Here is a 15,103-nt window from a genome sequence, read left to right as displayed (position 1 = left end):
GGCTCATCTGATCAAGATCCCATTGTAATCCATGGTAACCTTCTTCGCTGTCCACTACACCTCCAATTTTGGTGTCATCTACAAACTTACTAAGTATACCTTTTATGCTCACATCCAAATCATTAATATAAATGATGATAGGTAGTGGACCCAGCACCGATCCTTGTGGCACTCCACTGGTCACAGGCCTCTAGTCTGAAAAACAACTCTCCACCAACATCCTCTGTCTTCTACCTTTGAGCCAGTTCTGTATCCAAATGGCTAGTTCTCCCTGTGTTCTGTGAGATCTAACCTTGCTAACCAGTCTCCCATGGGGAAGCCTGTTGAACATCTTGCTGAAGTCCATATAGATCACGTCTACCGTCTGCCCTCATCAATCCTCTTTGTTACTTCTTCAAAAAACTCAATCAAGTTTGTGAGACATGATTTCCCACGTACAAAACCATGTTGACTATCCCTAACCAGTCCTTGCCTTTCAAATTGCATGTACATCCTGTCTCTCAGCATTCCCTCCAACAACTTGCCCATCACCAACGTCAGGCTCACTGGTCTACAGTTCCCTGGCTTCTCCTTACCACCTTTCTTAAACAGTGACACCACGTTAGCCAACCTCCAGTCTTCCGGCCCCTTACCTGTGACTATCAATGATACAAATTTGAAAACAGGATCTTGCAGAGAGATATTTCTCAACTATCCAGGCACGTCCAGTCCATTTAAATTGAGGTTTCTGGAGTTTTGCCTGAATCCTGCTTGTGGAGCCTTCAACAATGGTCACAGGGAATGTACAAAGATTATTAGAATTATGTCCTAAGGGAGCATCATTCCCAACACACATATTAGATTAGGAAGTCACCATTATGTGTGCAAAGATTGACATCAGTGGATTTGTGAGTAGTATTTCTCACCTTCATCTCTGTTTTGAAGTTTTCGAGTTCCTTTTCTGTATTTTCCTCAGCAAGATTTCGCTCTCTTTCAGCCAGGCCCAGCCTTGTTTCTAATGTATAGCTATCATTCTTAAACGCCAGGGAGAGTTGTATAAATGTATTCTGTTGGGGAAAAAAACTTGAATATTTATGCATTGTACATTCACAGACAGGTAGGAGTGATGTAGTACAGGCAATGTCTCTCCTCTTTGTGAAAAACCTATTGTTCTCATATAATCTTACATCATGAAAGGAAATCATTCAGCCCATTTTTCTGATGCTAATCTTTTTGAAACCAATTAGTTCCACTCCACCTTTTTCACCACAACCCTGTAAACATTTCCTTTTCAAATATGTATCCAATCCAATTTTTAAAACAGTCTCTGTTAAGGGATACCTTTTAAAACAGTCTATTTTTAGATCTTACCAGCATTTTATAGAGAGTCTATGCTGAATCAATAAAACCAAGAATTCCATTTGCTTTTTAACAGCTTTCTCAATTTGTCCTGCCACTTACAAAGATTTATGCACAGAAAACCCAGGTTTCAAGGTTTTGGCATTCCCTCTAAAATTAGGCCATTTCAATTTATAATCGCCTCATTTTCTTAAGTTAGAGACAAAAAAATGTGCTGATGCTGAAATCCAAGGTAGACAGGCAGGAGGCTGGAAGAGCACAGCAAACCAGGCAGCATCAAGAGGTGGAGAAGTCAACATTTCATGTGTAACCCTTCATCAAAACTGGGAGTGGGTGTAGGGCGTCAGCGGTTCACCGATCCTTACCTCACCAGCCCACTCCCCCCTCCTTTATCTGCATCATATAACCTCCCTTCCCATCCCCTGACTCCCTTCCCAGCTCCGCCCCTTCCTTTCCATTCCTCTGAAGGATCCTTCATTCCAGCTACCGACTGAATTCATTCCCCCCATAGACCAACCAGGTTGTACCCTCTACCTGTGTCCACCTACCTCACCACCCCGCCTCTCCCCACTCCTCCCACACCCACCCCAGACCTGAAGAAGGGTTACACCCAAATTTCTGTGTTCTTCCAGCCTCCAGCTTGTCTCACTTTCTTAAGCGCCTTATTAAAACCCATTTCTTTGATTTAGTTAATATAAAAATGCAGGAAATACTTAGCAGATCTGGAAGCATTTGTGGTGACAGAGAAAATGTTGACAGGTTGAATTCTACATGCCTCCAAGGAACATGTTTTCAGTGACATGGTAATGAGCCTGTAAAGTAAGTTGTATGTCTAGCCCACCACCTTCCCACTCACAATGCATTCACTCTGATGGATGATGCTCATTTCACTCCAATGTTACCCTGTCCGTGCCATAATATGGTTATACTGGGATGACAGCTCAGAGTGGACCATTCATTTTGTAATACAATAAGAAGGATTTGGGAGGTGGCTTTTGTGCAATGGGGGCTCAACTCCAGAAGATTGATTGCCTCCTGTTTCCTTTCTCCTGCCCAGACTGGAAAATGTGTACCATAAGCCACCCCCTCTTCGCCACTTCCCCCAAGCCCTACTAGGATGCATGTCTCTCAACATCCAGCAGTAGTTACTTTTCTCATTCCCAGGTTTAGTGGGGACAGCAGGATCTGCTGCCAATTAGATTGATTGTTGTTCTGAAGGTAGTCTTCTTCCTACTGAGGGGTGGAAGACCCACTCTGTTCTCATTAATATCATTGATGGCATAATGTCACCGTGGGACAGATGTGTTTTTCTTCAATGATTTAGTTGGGGATGGTGTAGCATTAGGGAGCAGTCAGCTTCCCCATACAATTTAACCCTATGTTTTCAGACTTATGACATTTTATCAGATCAGGAAAATGTTAGAAATAAAGGTTTCTTCCTGTCTTGATAGTATGTTTTCTCTGTTACTAGAGTTGCTTTGCACCTACATCTATTGCCTCATCCCTGATGAAGGGCTTAAGCTCGAAACGTCGATTCTCTTGCTCCTTGGATGCTGTCTGACTGGCTGTACTTTTCCAGTACCACATTCTTCTGATCTCCAGCATTTGCAGTCCTCACTTTCTACTAGTTGATTATTATAACCTTACTGCGAAGCCTCTTCCAAGGATGCCTACCTTTTAGAAGTTCTCTTCTCCCTCTACAAGGACTTCAGTGAGTCTCTCTCTTACTGTAACCCCCAAGTCGTCTCCTCTGGCCTGAAGATCTTCAGCCACATCCTGAAGCAGACCTGCCAGTACAAGCACATTGCCTTCCTCAGTGCCTGCCTACGGAACCCACTGATCCCGCATGGACTCCAGACTACATTCAGACCATTACAATTTGAACCTGACCAGGACAACCAGTACCTATCGCAAATCCAAAGCCTCCAGAAACAGTTCTCCCTCTGGATCCTCCACTCCACACTCACAGCCATGCACTGTTGCCTACTCTCCCTGCAGTCAGTCTGCCCCAGCTCAGGGCCACATTCTCCCAGACTTGCAAAGGATCTTTGCTGCTCTTCATCCTTCAAAGATTCACACACTCAACAAATGTTTTTTCTCAATCATATCAGACATCAAGGAACGCAAGTACACCAAACTTTCATGTACTTACCTCAATACCTGGGATTCCTCAATCATCCTAGAAGCTTCTCCTGGCCTCTGGAACCACTTGGATGCCATTAGCCATGTGGCTGCTCCAGCCACCACTACCACGGCGAACGATGATGTCACTTCAGCCCCCGCCACCCCACAGATCACAGCCACTGCTGACTATGCTGCCTTCACAATCGCCGCCAATACAACCACCTCCATGATCACTGTAAGATCCACCACTGCGGCAAATGCCACAAGATCCACCGCTGCCAAAACCAGCGTGAAGTCTACCCAACATGTCTCTTCTGCCCCCACCGCTGCACCCATTTCTGCCCCCACCAATGTCACTCACCGGAACACCACTGACATCGCCTATGTCACGCATTCCATCGCTTGCGCCCCCATAGTGGTCGCCACCACACCCACTTCTGCCCATACCGACGTCACTCATCTGAACACCGCTGACAAAATTACCTACATCATGCGTTATGTCACCTCTGCCTCCAAGGATGCCACCAAAGATGCCACTTCTGCCCCCATGACCCCCAGGGGTGAGCATCACTTCCATTGGTAACATCACCCAAAATCTCATAACCACACCCACTCCAGTGACAGTCTCCACCCCCACTCCCAGCTTCAGCCCCACACCAGGTCTTAGCTCCCAGCCCTGTCATGTTTTACTATTCCCCGCCAGACCTCCCCCTCACTGAGAATGAACGAAACCTCTTTCCTGATGAAGGGCTTATGCTCAAAACATCGATTCTCCTGCTCCTCAGAAGCTGCCTGACCAGCTGTGCTTTTCCAGCACCACATTCTTCGACTCTGATCCCCAGCATCTGCAGTTTCACTTTCACCTACATCTATTGCTCAACCACGGACTTTATCATTTTATCAGTTTCCTCTTTTCTTGTCCTCTCCATCAATGACATCCAATCACCACCCAGATGATCTGAGGATTCTCAGCTTCTTCCTTGAACCAGGTCCAACCTGTTGACATTCAGCATTAATCTCCTCTGGATGAATAAACTTGCTCTCATTGTGAATAACTTCTTCTTCTAAATAAAAGTTACTGTGGTACCAGTAAGAGTACTAATCAGGTGGGTCTTTTTGTGTATTATGTAAACATTCCTTCTTCCAGTCCGAGGTGAGGTGAGAGTGACTGCCCTTGACATCAAGGCAACATTTGACTGAAAATTACATCTTGCAGCCCAAGAAAAACTGGTGGAATTGGGGGAAAACTCTCCACTGAGGAGATCCTATGGGCAGTGTCCTAGGCCCAACCATCTTCACTCGCTTCTTCATTGACCTTCCCTCTATCATACGGTTGGAGGTGTCAATGTTCACTGATGATTGCACAATGTTCAGGATCATTCATGATTCCTCAGATACTGAAGCAGTCTGTGTCCATTTTCAGCAATACCTAGACGATATCCAGCCTTAGGCTGATAAATGGTTAAAGACAAAAAAACTGCAGATTTTGGCATCCAAGATAGACCAGCAGGAGGCTGGAAGAAGACACCGAGACAGACAGAATCATAAGGTGGAGAAGTCGATGTTTCAGGTGTAATCCTTCTACAGGACTGGAGATGGGTGTAAGGGGAGCTGCAGGTAAAGGGGGTGGCGGGTGCAGGGTGGTGAAGTGGGGATAGGTGAAGACAGGTAGAGGATCCGACCTGGTTGGTCAATGGGAGGAATGAATCTGGTAGTTGGCTGAGAGGAGTAGAAGGGAGGGGGAAAGGCATGGAAGGGAGTTGGGGGATGGGAAAGGAGGTTATTTGAACTTGGAGAACTCAATGTTGAGTCCTCCGGGCTGTAGGCTGCCCAGGCAGACGCTGAGATGTTGTTCCTCCAATTTGCGGTTTGTTTCGTTGTGGCAATGGAGGAAGCCAAGGATGGTCATGTCGGAAAGGGAGTGGCAATTGAAATGGGTGGTGACTGGGAGGTCCAATCTGTCCCTGTGGACCAGGCTGAGATGCAAAGCGAGCCGGTCCCTAACTTTACGTTCGGTCTCCCTGATGTAGAGAAGACCACATCGGGAGCACCTGATGCAGTAAACTAGGTTGGAAGAGAGGCCGGTGAACTTCTGTCTCACCTGGAAGGACTGTTTGGGGTCCTGGATGGAGGTGAGGAGAGTGGTGTACTGGCCAGTTTTGCATCATTTCTAGTTGTAGGGAATATACCTGTGGATTCAGGGGGGTTAGTAGGAAGAGTGGCACAAGCCAAGGACTATCGAAGGGAATGACCCTTGTGGAAGGCAGAGAGAAGTGGGGAGGGGAAGCTGTTTTTGGTGGTGGGATCCAGTTGGATTTGGCGGACGTGTTTAAGGATAATGCATTGGATGCAGAAACTAGTAGCGTGGTAGGTGAGGACAAGGGGGACTCTGTCTTTATTGCCTTTGGGGAGGGCGGGGGTGGTTTAGAGCAGTGGAACAGAGAATGGAGATGGTGCAGTGGAGGACTGTCTTGATGATGGAGGGGGGAAAAGCATGTTGTTTGAAATAAATGGATATCTGGCTTGCTTGGGAGTGGAATATCTCCTCGTCCGAACAGATGCGATGGAGAAATTGGGAGAATGGAATGGAGTTCTTGCAGGACACTGGATGGGAGGAAGTGTAGTCCAGGTAGATATGGGAGTATGTGGTTTGTCGTAAACGTCTGTCAGGAGACTGTTGCCAGAGATGAAAATGGTGAGGTCAAGAAAGGGGAGGGAGGTGCCCAAGATGGACCAAGTGAATTTGAGGGCGGGATGGAAGTTGTGGGCAAAGTTGAACCTGCTCCTGCTCAGCCTGGGTGCAGGACGCTCACCAATACAGTCATTGATGTAACGGCGGAAGAGTTGGGGCGCAGTGCCTGTGTAGGTACTAAAGAGGAACTGATAAATGGCAAGTGCCATGCGTGCCACTGAAGTAAGAGGCATTGCCTAAAACCAATAAGAGATAATCTAACCATCTCTCTGAAACATTCAATGGCCTTACTATCATTGCGTCCTCCACTATCAGCATCTGGGATTACCATTGGCCAGAAACTGAACTGGACCAGTCATATTGTGGCCACAAGAGCAAGTCAAAGGCTAGGAATCTGATGTCAAGTAACTCACCTCCTGACTCTCCAAAGTCTATCCACTATCCACGATCCACTCGGCAAACTCAGGAGTGTGATGAAATACTTCCCACTTGCCTGGATGAGTGCTACTCCAAAAAGACTCAAGAAACCTGACACCATCCAAATAAAGCAGCTCATGTAAGTGGCATCCCCTTCAATATTCACTCCCTTCCTCACTAATGCAGCATTATGTACTATGTAGGAGATGCAACTCACCAAGGCTTCTTCAACAAAATGTTCCAAAATCATGATCTCTGCCAAGAAAGGTCAGGGCAATAGACAAGTGGAAGCAGCACCCTCTTCAAGTTCCCTTCCAAGCTGCACACCATTTGACTTGGAAGTATAACACTGTCCGTCCACTGTTGCTGGGGTAAAAATCCTGAAAGTACCTTCCTAACAGAAAGCTAACCCTACATCCAAAGTAAACTTTCTTCAGGGCTATTAGGGGTGGCCTAGTCAGCGATGCCTATAACCCAAGATAAAAAAAGAAAACAAAACTCAGGCCCTTTCCCAGGACAGTGATGACTGGATTGATACTACTTTCTGCTCTTGTCCTGCTGAGTATTACCAACATTTTATAGAACATACAATAGTCCAGCACAGGCACAGGCCCTTTGGCCCACCAAGACCGTGCCAACTGTGATGCCATTCTAAGCGAGTCCCATCTGCCTACACACACCCATTCTCTATTCTCTGCCTGTTCACATGTCTGTAAATGCTTCTTAAACACTGCTATCATATCTGCTTCCACCATCTCCCCAGACAGCGCGCTGCAGGCACCTACACTCTCTGCGTAAAACACTTTCCTTGAACAACTCCTTTAAATGTCTCACCTTTACCCTATGCCCTCTAGTATTTGACATTTCCATCGAGAATAAGACTGTGACTATCCACCCTCTGCACGCCCGTCATAATTTTATATACTCCTATCAAGTCGTCTCTCAGCCTCTGATGCTCTATTGAAAACAATCCAAGTTTGTCTAACCTCCCTCATGTCCAATACACGCCACTTCAGGCAACACCTTGGTAAATCTCTTTTGCACCCACTCCAAAACGTGTACATTATTTTCTGTTTTAATTTTGGATTTCCACCATCTGCAGTGTTGTGTGTTTGACATCGAATAAGTTGTTAGCCATTCCTCATAATATCTTCCTCTTTATCCTGGTGTTTAACTCTGCTTTGTGGAGCAACATTTTATGTGGTTAAGTGTCCTATAAAATGTAACTTGCCCTTATAGTCGTTATCCTGTAGCATCCCATTAATGCAGCCATCAAATTCAGATCCCACAAGTTGGGATGGCGGGACTGCTGGGAGGAATCTGTTAAATGCATCATTCATTTCGGTCTGGATTAAATTAGACTTTTAAATCCTAGTCCTATGATCTGCATTGTGCTCAGCAATGAAGAGTCAGTCAGTTATTGCTGACTTGATGCCAGTATTCTCTCCACTTGAGAATCTGTCCTTTGACCTTCAGACAAACTAGACAAGTCATAAAGAGCCACAGGAGACTTTGAGAGAGCCTTTGATGGGAGACTTGTTGACTTTGTACTCATGTTGGTTTATATTTTCGAAGAGAAGAGAACATTTTAATGGAGTTACAACCAGCACAGTGCAAGGAAATGAGAGAGACCCACCTCAATTTCCTTCTCAGTCAGGGGAGGCGGACTGCAAGGAAAAAAGAAAATTGTAAGTTACACAGTCGCTGTGGCATAAAAACAGACCATTCAACCCAAGCAGGATTCCCAGCAGTTCTGGAATGACCAGTAATGTCCCAGATCCAAGGATTCATTCCTTGTTAGCCAAGAAGATTTACTCTTCCTGTTTGAACATGTCACTACCACTCTCTCTCCTGACCCACTCACCTCCTGACCAGCTAACTTTTGGTATGACTGGGTTCTCTAGGCTTGGGGATATAATCCTCCTAAAGAATTAGAAACATGCCGAACACAAGTGAGAATGGAAGGTTGTGGTAATTGAGGGAGACTGTGAAATGGCAATCTTTAAAATGAGGGGCATTTTTCAGCTTCTCCCTACCAAACATAATGTTCCCTCCTCATGGGAGACCTCCTCATTTTGCCTTCTTTCATACAACAAACACTTACTATATGGAATCCAACTTTCACACGGTGAATGAAAAATATTTGTGGGAGACATGTCATTAACCATCACATGGTTATGCATCAAATGGTTAGAATGTCCCTTGATGAAACCTACAAAAATGTCTCCAACCAGAGTTGGTGACTCAACAACTGCCTGGTCATGCTAGTGTTTTGTCCCTCACAAGCCTCCTGCCACCCATCTTCATCTAAATTTATTAGCATATCCTTCACCCCCTTCTCCTACATCTAACCTCTACTGTCATTTGTTATTAGTATTGCTCCTGTGATGTACCTTAGGATATTTTATGATTATAAAAGTACTTACATAAATGCCAGCTGCTTTTTTATTAATAAATATCATGTTTTAAATGGTAAATTTGCTCAGGTTTATAAACTGTATAGTTTAGATGTCCGAATGTAATCATTGTTGTGGTTCTGGTGGGCCACGAATTCAGTCAGTCACAAGACTAGTGACCTCTTCCATTCCACGCTCTTCAAACATAAGCTTATGAGAAGCAGAGACATGATTGGGATGTTGAGGAAAGAGGGAGAGAAACAGAAAGAGGAAGAGAGAAAGAGAGAGAGAATGAGACAGACAGGCAGACAACTAAGTGAATAGAGAGAAAGACAGAAAGGAGGCTGGACAACATAAGAGTTAAAGGCACATGGAGTTTAGACAGAGGTAAAGGAAGAGAAAGAGACAGAGACAGAAAAAGGGAGAGAGTTAGAAATGCGGAAAGGGTCAGGAAGGGAAACAAAGAAAGGGCCAGAGGAAAGGAAATGAGAAAAATATATTAAGAGATAATGGTGTAAGAGAAAGAGTTGAGAAATAAAGATAGAGAGGGAAAAAAAAGTGTGTGATGGAGCACACACAAGATAGGGAATAAGACACAAACAGAGGGAGATACAAAGAGAGTTTGGCAGGTACAGAGGCAGAACAATAGCAAAAGAGAAAGAAACCAAAAGAGATGGAAATAAAGAGAGAGAAGGGGGTAAATATTTGAGAACTGAGTTGTCAATCTTGACTCAGAATTGTAACCTTACCCTCCAGGCAGTGACCTGTGAACCTTCAACTTCCTCAATAGAGAGTCTGGGATATTTGGCGTGATGTCAGAATTGCCTTTACTCCCATTAGCTGCTGGGCAGGGAATAGGAGATGGACCTGAAAGATATTGCAGTAAAAGTTTCCATGAGCTGTTGGAACTTTCTAAATGGCATGACAAAAAAAGGGTTTGAGCTTCCCCATTTTGATTGCAGCAGAGGAACACTTCATAAAACTAAGGCTAACTCTGATTTCTCTCCACAAATGCTACCTGACCTGCTGAGCTTTACAAGCAATTTCTGTTTTTGTTTCTGATTTTGGTTTTTACTTTATGAAACTAGGCAAGTGATAAACAATTTGCAATGCTGCCAGAACCCTGCAGTTGTTTGCTATCTGGTTTCCTAGGAGTTAAACTCTGGGCCAGTAAGCTCAGTGACAAAATTAATTAGACTAATTAAATGTTTAATGGGCAAAGAAATGAAAAGTATCTAACTCAATGCAGCTCACGTCTTTTACATAACAGGTGATTCCACCCCCACAGAGGCAATCAATATTTTACATTAGTCTGGGAGCTTGAACAGCAAAAATGCTGCAATTCAAAGCTAATATTTGCTATTTATCAATGCAATGCTCGAACTGTTAAACACACACAATAAAAAACCCAAACTGTGCCTGCATCCCCATATAGAGTACACAAAACATACTCCCACCCCTACACAAACCGCACCCATTGCCAAACCCTAAGACTCCTTGATAGACATGGAGCCCCAAAGCAAAAATTTGGTGCATACCACACACAGGCATGTTTACAACACCCCCAAATACGATCTGACGCATACACTCCCAACACACACATACACAATGCCCCATCACACACAAACATGCACATACACGCATATACATCTCATTCTCACCATTCTCAAACCCTCATACACATACCCAAGCTCTGATACACAGTCCACCTACAAACAGACACAGACACACATCCCAAACCCCACACATACACAATAATCAGTGCCTGATTCAGCTGCTTTCTCCTACCTCTGTCTTGTTCGATTGTTTCACTGAGATCCGGTAATCTCAATGCTGACAGGTTTTGGTTCCTCATCATTTTATTTTCCTGATTAAATAAAGAGAAACCTTTTACTTGTCTTACACTGGAGATTGGTTTACTACTGGAATTATTGAGGCTGCATTTGAACACACAGGAAGCAATTCTCTGCCAGGCAAAATGGCTATTGTAGGGTTGCACTAAAATGCTGCATCTTTTGATTAAAAAAATCCCACAAATATCGTAAAACACCTTACAACTACCATAAAGACCAGTGTATAAATCACACAAATGTAGTAGTTGCCTCCATACCTTTTATGTATTCACCACATCACTGATAGCAATTGACTGTCCAAGGTTCACAGGTTATAAACTATACACAAAGCTGTGAAATACAGCAGACATGATGTCAGATTACATTTCTACCTTAGCTTTTAAATCAGGCAGTTTGTCACACATTATTCCTCACCATATACTAGATGCAACTCAAACATCAAGAGGTGTAGCATATTTCCCAAGTATAATTTGCTAAGTAACGGTACTGAATGCTGCAAAATGATACCTCAAGGTTAAATCTTTTGCATAAAATCCTGCCAACAGGATATTGAGAAAGACCCATCGAGTTCACCCTGCTGAATAAACAGTGTAGCCTCGCAAATTCCTGTTGCACCGCCCAATAAAGCTGGCTGTTGGAACAAACAAATAAATTTGGCCATTGGAGGGACAAAATAGCTTATGGCAATTTCTCTCTTACTCTAGAACTCCAGCAGAGAAGATGTTGTTTGCAAGACAAACACAATCTAAACTAACCACAACAACAGCTTGCATTTACATAGCAGCTCCCACATAAAACATGGCAAAGTGCTTTACAGGACTGAGTATCATAGAGGAGAAAGAGAATTGGAACTGAGAAAGAGAGAGAGAGCATGAATGGTAATGCAGGAAAAGTGAACAGGGAATAAAAAAAAGAGAAAAAAAAACATGGGAAGTAAGATCCGGGTGGACATAACAGCAAGGACAGACAGGAAGAGAGAGAAGGCGGAAGGTGCTGATACAGACAGGAAGTTAGAAAAAAAGATGGGGAGAGACAATGTGAAAGAGCAGATAGGATAATTGTTCACACTGTAAGAAATATACAGTATATGTTAAGGGGTGATGAAAAACTGAAATTTGGAACTGAATATGAAATATTTAGACATTTTTGGGTTGAAGTAACTTTATCACAAAAAGTCAAAAGATCAAAGAGAACTGGGGATTATCTGCTGTTTACTAGAAATGCAAATAATTTTGGGAGCAGAATCCAATAAAAAGCATTTAGGTGAGAAAAAGTGGGTTTTACAGTCCTACTAGGAGAGACTAGGTACCGAAAAGGCAGCCTCAGAGTGAAGGATGACTCTTTAGAACTGAGATGGGGAAGACTTTCTTCAGCCAGAGAGCAATCCGTGCAACTCATTGCAGCAGAGGGTTGTGGAGGCTACATTATTGAGTGTATTTAAGACATAGTTAGGTTCTTGATTGATAAGAGGATCAAGGATAGTGGGGACAAAGCAGGAGAATGGGGCTGAGAAAGGTATCAGCCATGATTAAATGGTAGAGCAAACTCAATGGGCCAAATGACCTAATTCTGCTCCAATGTCTAATTGCTAAACAAACAGAATTGGAAGAACCCTAGGATCTGTTCTGGCCAATGCCTAGAAAAAACTTCTGACCTGAAGTTGCTGTGAGTCTTCACAGACCTAGATGTGTGGAAGTGAAAAAATATAGAATATTCTCTCTGTCAGTAAGAGGAAATTAAAACCAGTTGAAATACCTTTCAGGAAATATTTGTGAAACAAGTTTACATATTAAGGTTTGTAATTGTTTTCCATTTGAATCTGAACTGGTCTGAAGATTTTCTATCATTCTGCAATGATGAGGAGGTGGCGGTGTTGGACTGGAGTAGAGCTGAAAATGTGTTGCTGGAAAAGCGCAGCAGGTCAGGCAGCATCCAAGGAGCAGGAGAATCAACGTTTCGGGCACAAGCCCTTCTTCTTCCTGAAGAAGGGCTTGTGCCCAAAACGTTGATTCTCCTGCTCCTTGGATGCTGCCTTACCTGCTGCGCTTTTCCAGCAACACAATTTCAGCTCTGATCTCCAGCATTTGCAGTCCTCACTTTCTCCTTGGACTGGAGTAGGCAAAGTTAAAAATCACACAACACCAGGAAATAGTCCAACAGGTTATTTGGAAGCACTAGCTTTCAGAATGTTGCTCCTTCATCAGGTAGAAAGTTAGTGCTTCCAAATAAACCTGTTGGACTACAACCTGGTGTTGTGTGATTTTTAACATTATTCTGCAAGTGTCAGTTGTAAAAGACCACATATTTTTGTAACTATAAACTGAAATGGAAGTTGGATTGCTATGTAACTGAAATACCAGGAGGGTTGAGCAATTTGAAAAACAATTGCTGTATATTTTTGAGCTGTGCAACACAATATTTTTTTGAAACAGTGAGGGGGAGAATTTGAGACTGAATGACAGCTAGTCTTTTGAGTTAAGAACATTCTGCCTGATTGACTGAGCTGTATTTTTTTTAGAGATGTAAATGAAGTTGACCACTTCCAATACCTCAGGAGTATCCTGTCGGCAAAAGCAGCTTCACCGGAGACTCTCACTGATATTACCTAGTATGGTGACAAAACGTCTGAAAACAAACCTTCAAGCTCAGCGAGCAAACTTACATACTTATCATCATCCTGAGCTACAAATCTTCTCAAAGATCGCTGGCCAAAGCAGCTATTGGTGAAGAGATCCAGCATCGCCTCCAGTGTGCTAATGCAGCCTTTTGGTGGCCTGAGGAAAAGGGTGTTTGAGGACAACAGACCTGACAGCAAGATCATGGTTTACAGAGCTGTGGTAGTTTCCACCCTTGTATATGGCTCTAAGACATGGGCCATCTACAGCAGAAACCTGAAGGCACTGCAGCAGTACCAGCAATGCGGCCTGCAAATCCGCTGGGAAGAAAGACACAGCAACACCAGTGCCATTGACCAGACCAACATTCAGCATCGAGGCACTGTGGGAATATAGTTTAACTCTGAATAGCTTAGTTGGTCACCATTTTACTGTTTGTTTAAAGAACAAGTCCTGTCTGTAATTCATGTGTTATTTTTGAGTTCATTAAAGAAGCATTTCTTTGACTCTGGATAGAGTACAAAAGAGACACAATTTGATACTCAATAAAACATTTAGTTATAGCTGGTAAGTAGTGGGGCTTGATGATCAGCACATTCTTCTCATCAGAATTGTAACATCACACAAAAATATTTTTAGATACATAAATCAAACACAGATAAAGGATCATAGACACATGAGAGAGAAAGAGAAAGAGAGAGAGAGACAGAGGGAGAGGAAGAAAAGCTATTAACTTGAAGAATAGTTATATCAGATATAGGCATTTGTTCTAGCCCTCTGAAGAAGAGGTACAGTGGAAGTTACTCCACTATCATTTCCCTGTGAGCATGCATTCTTTTCTTTTCTCAGATAAGGATCTAATTCCCATTTGAAAGCCTCAATGGACCTTGATCCCATCACATTCTCAAGCAGGACATTCCAGGGCATGATAAACCTTCTCCTCATATCACCATTATTACATTTGCCAATTACCAGGACAGCAGCAAGCAGCCAACCGCACAGCCTTTAGGAGATGGTAACAGCCTGAAGTTTCTCACCAGGACTACCAGAGCTTTCCCATGCCATTTAAATGAGGTGACTTCTCTCTGGCCCACAGCATCCGATTAGCTGAGTGTTGGAGATTCTGAGAGGTTTCTAGATAATTTGGTCACTGGATTTCAACCCACAGTCACATTATAGGGAACAAATAGGGTCTTATTAGCGTTACGTGCATAATTGATTCTCTCCCTCTTAGGCAGTCCCCAGTAATCGAAGATGACTTGCTTCCACACTAAACATTAGTCCTCAAGTGGCTAAAGAGTTCAGTGTGTGAACTACAGTCCCTGTCACAGGTGGTGTAATCAGCAAACTTGTAAATGGAGTTGGGTGGAATTTGGCCACACAGTCGTGAGTGTATAAGGAGTACAGCAGGGGGCTGTGTAAGGTACATTGAATTTGATGAACATTAGTAATAGTACAACTGTTTCAAAACAGTTGAATGAATTTAAAGTCCTTTGAGATGTTCCTGAGAAATAAAAAGAAATTATAACAGGTCAGGCGATTTGGCCCATTGTATGTCTGCCAGCTCTTAGAACAAGCAGTCCTGTTTGGTCCTAGACTCCCACTCTTTTTGCCTATAACTTTGTAAGTTTTCCAACCTCCAGTATCTACCTGATACTCTTTTAAAAT

The 15,103-nt window shown here is 43.4% G+C and overlaps 1 protein-coding gene across 7 annotated transcripts in view; it reads right to left on the bottom strand.

The window, feature by feature from the left end:
- The window catches only part of irag1 (inositol 1,4,5-triphosphate receptor associated 1), a 159,838-nt gene that overhangs the window by 35,764 nt on the left and 108,971 nt on the right, over positions 1–15,103 (bottom strand). For all 7 annotated transcript variants that reach the window (XM_043705685.2, XM_087996430.1, XM_087996428.1 and 4 more), the window contains 4 exons: positions 10,756–10,834; positions 9,717–9,834; positions 8,208–8,238; positions 906–1,046 (listed from right to left, as the gene is read on the bottom strand). In XM_043705685.2, the coding sequence (XP_043561620.2) occupies positions 906–1,046; positions 8,208–8,238; positions 9,717–9,834; positions 10,756–10,834 (369 nt within the window). The remainder of the gene's footprint in view (positions 1–905; positions 1,047–8,207; positions 8,239–9,716; positions 9,835–10,755; positions 10,835–15,103) is intronic.

The sequence above is a fragment of the Chiloscyllium plagiosum genome, unplaced genomic scaffold (assembly GCF_037043375.1).
Source record: "Chiloscyllium plagiosum isolate Xiang-an unplaced genomic scaffold, Cpla_swu_hap1 HiC_scaffold_18, whole genome shotgun sequence".
Classification (NCBI taxonomy): domain Eukaryota; kingdom Metazoa; phylum Chordata; class Chondrichthyes; order Orectolobiformes; family Hemiscylliidae; genus Chiloscyllium; species Chiloscyllium plagiosum.
This window is presented reverse-complemented; position numbering and strand designations above follow the sequence as displayed.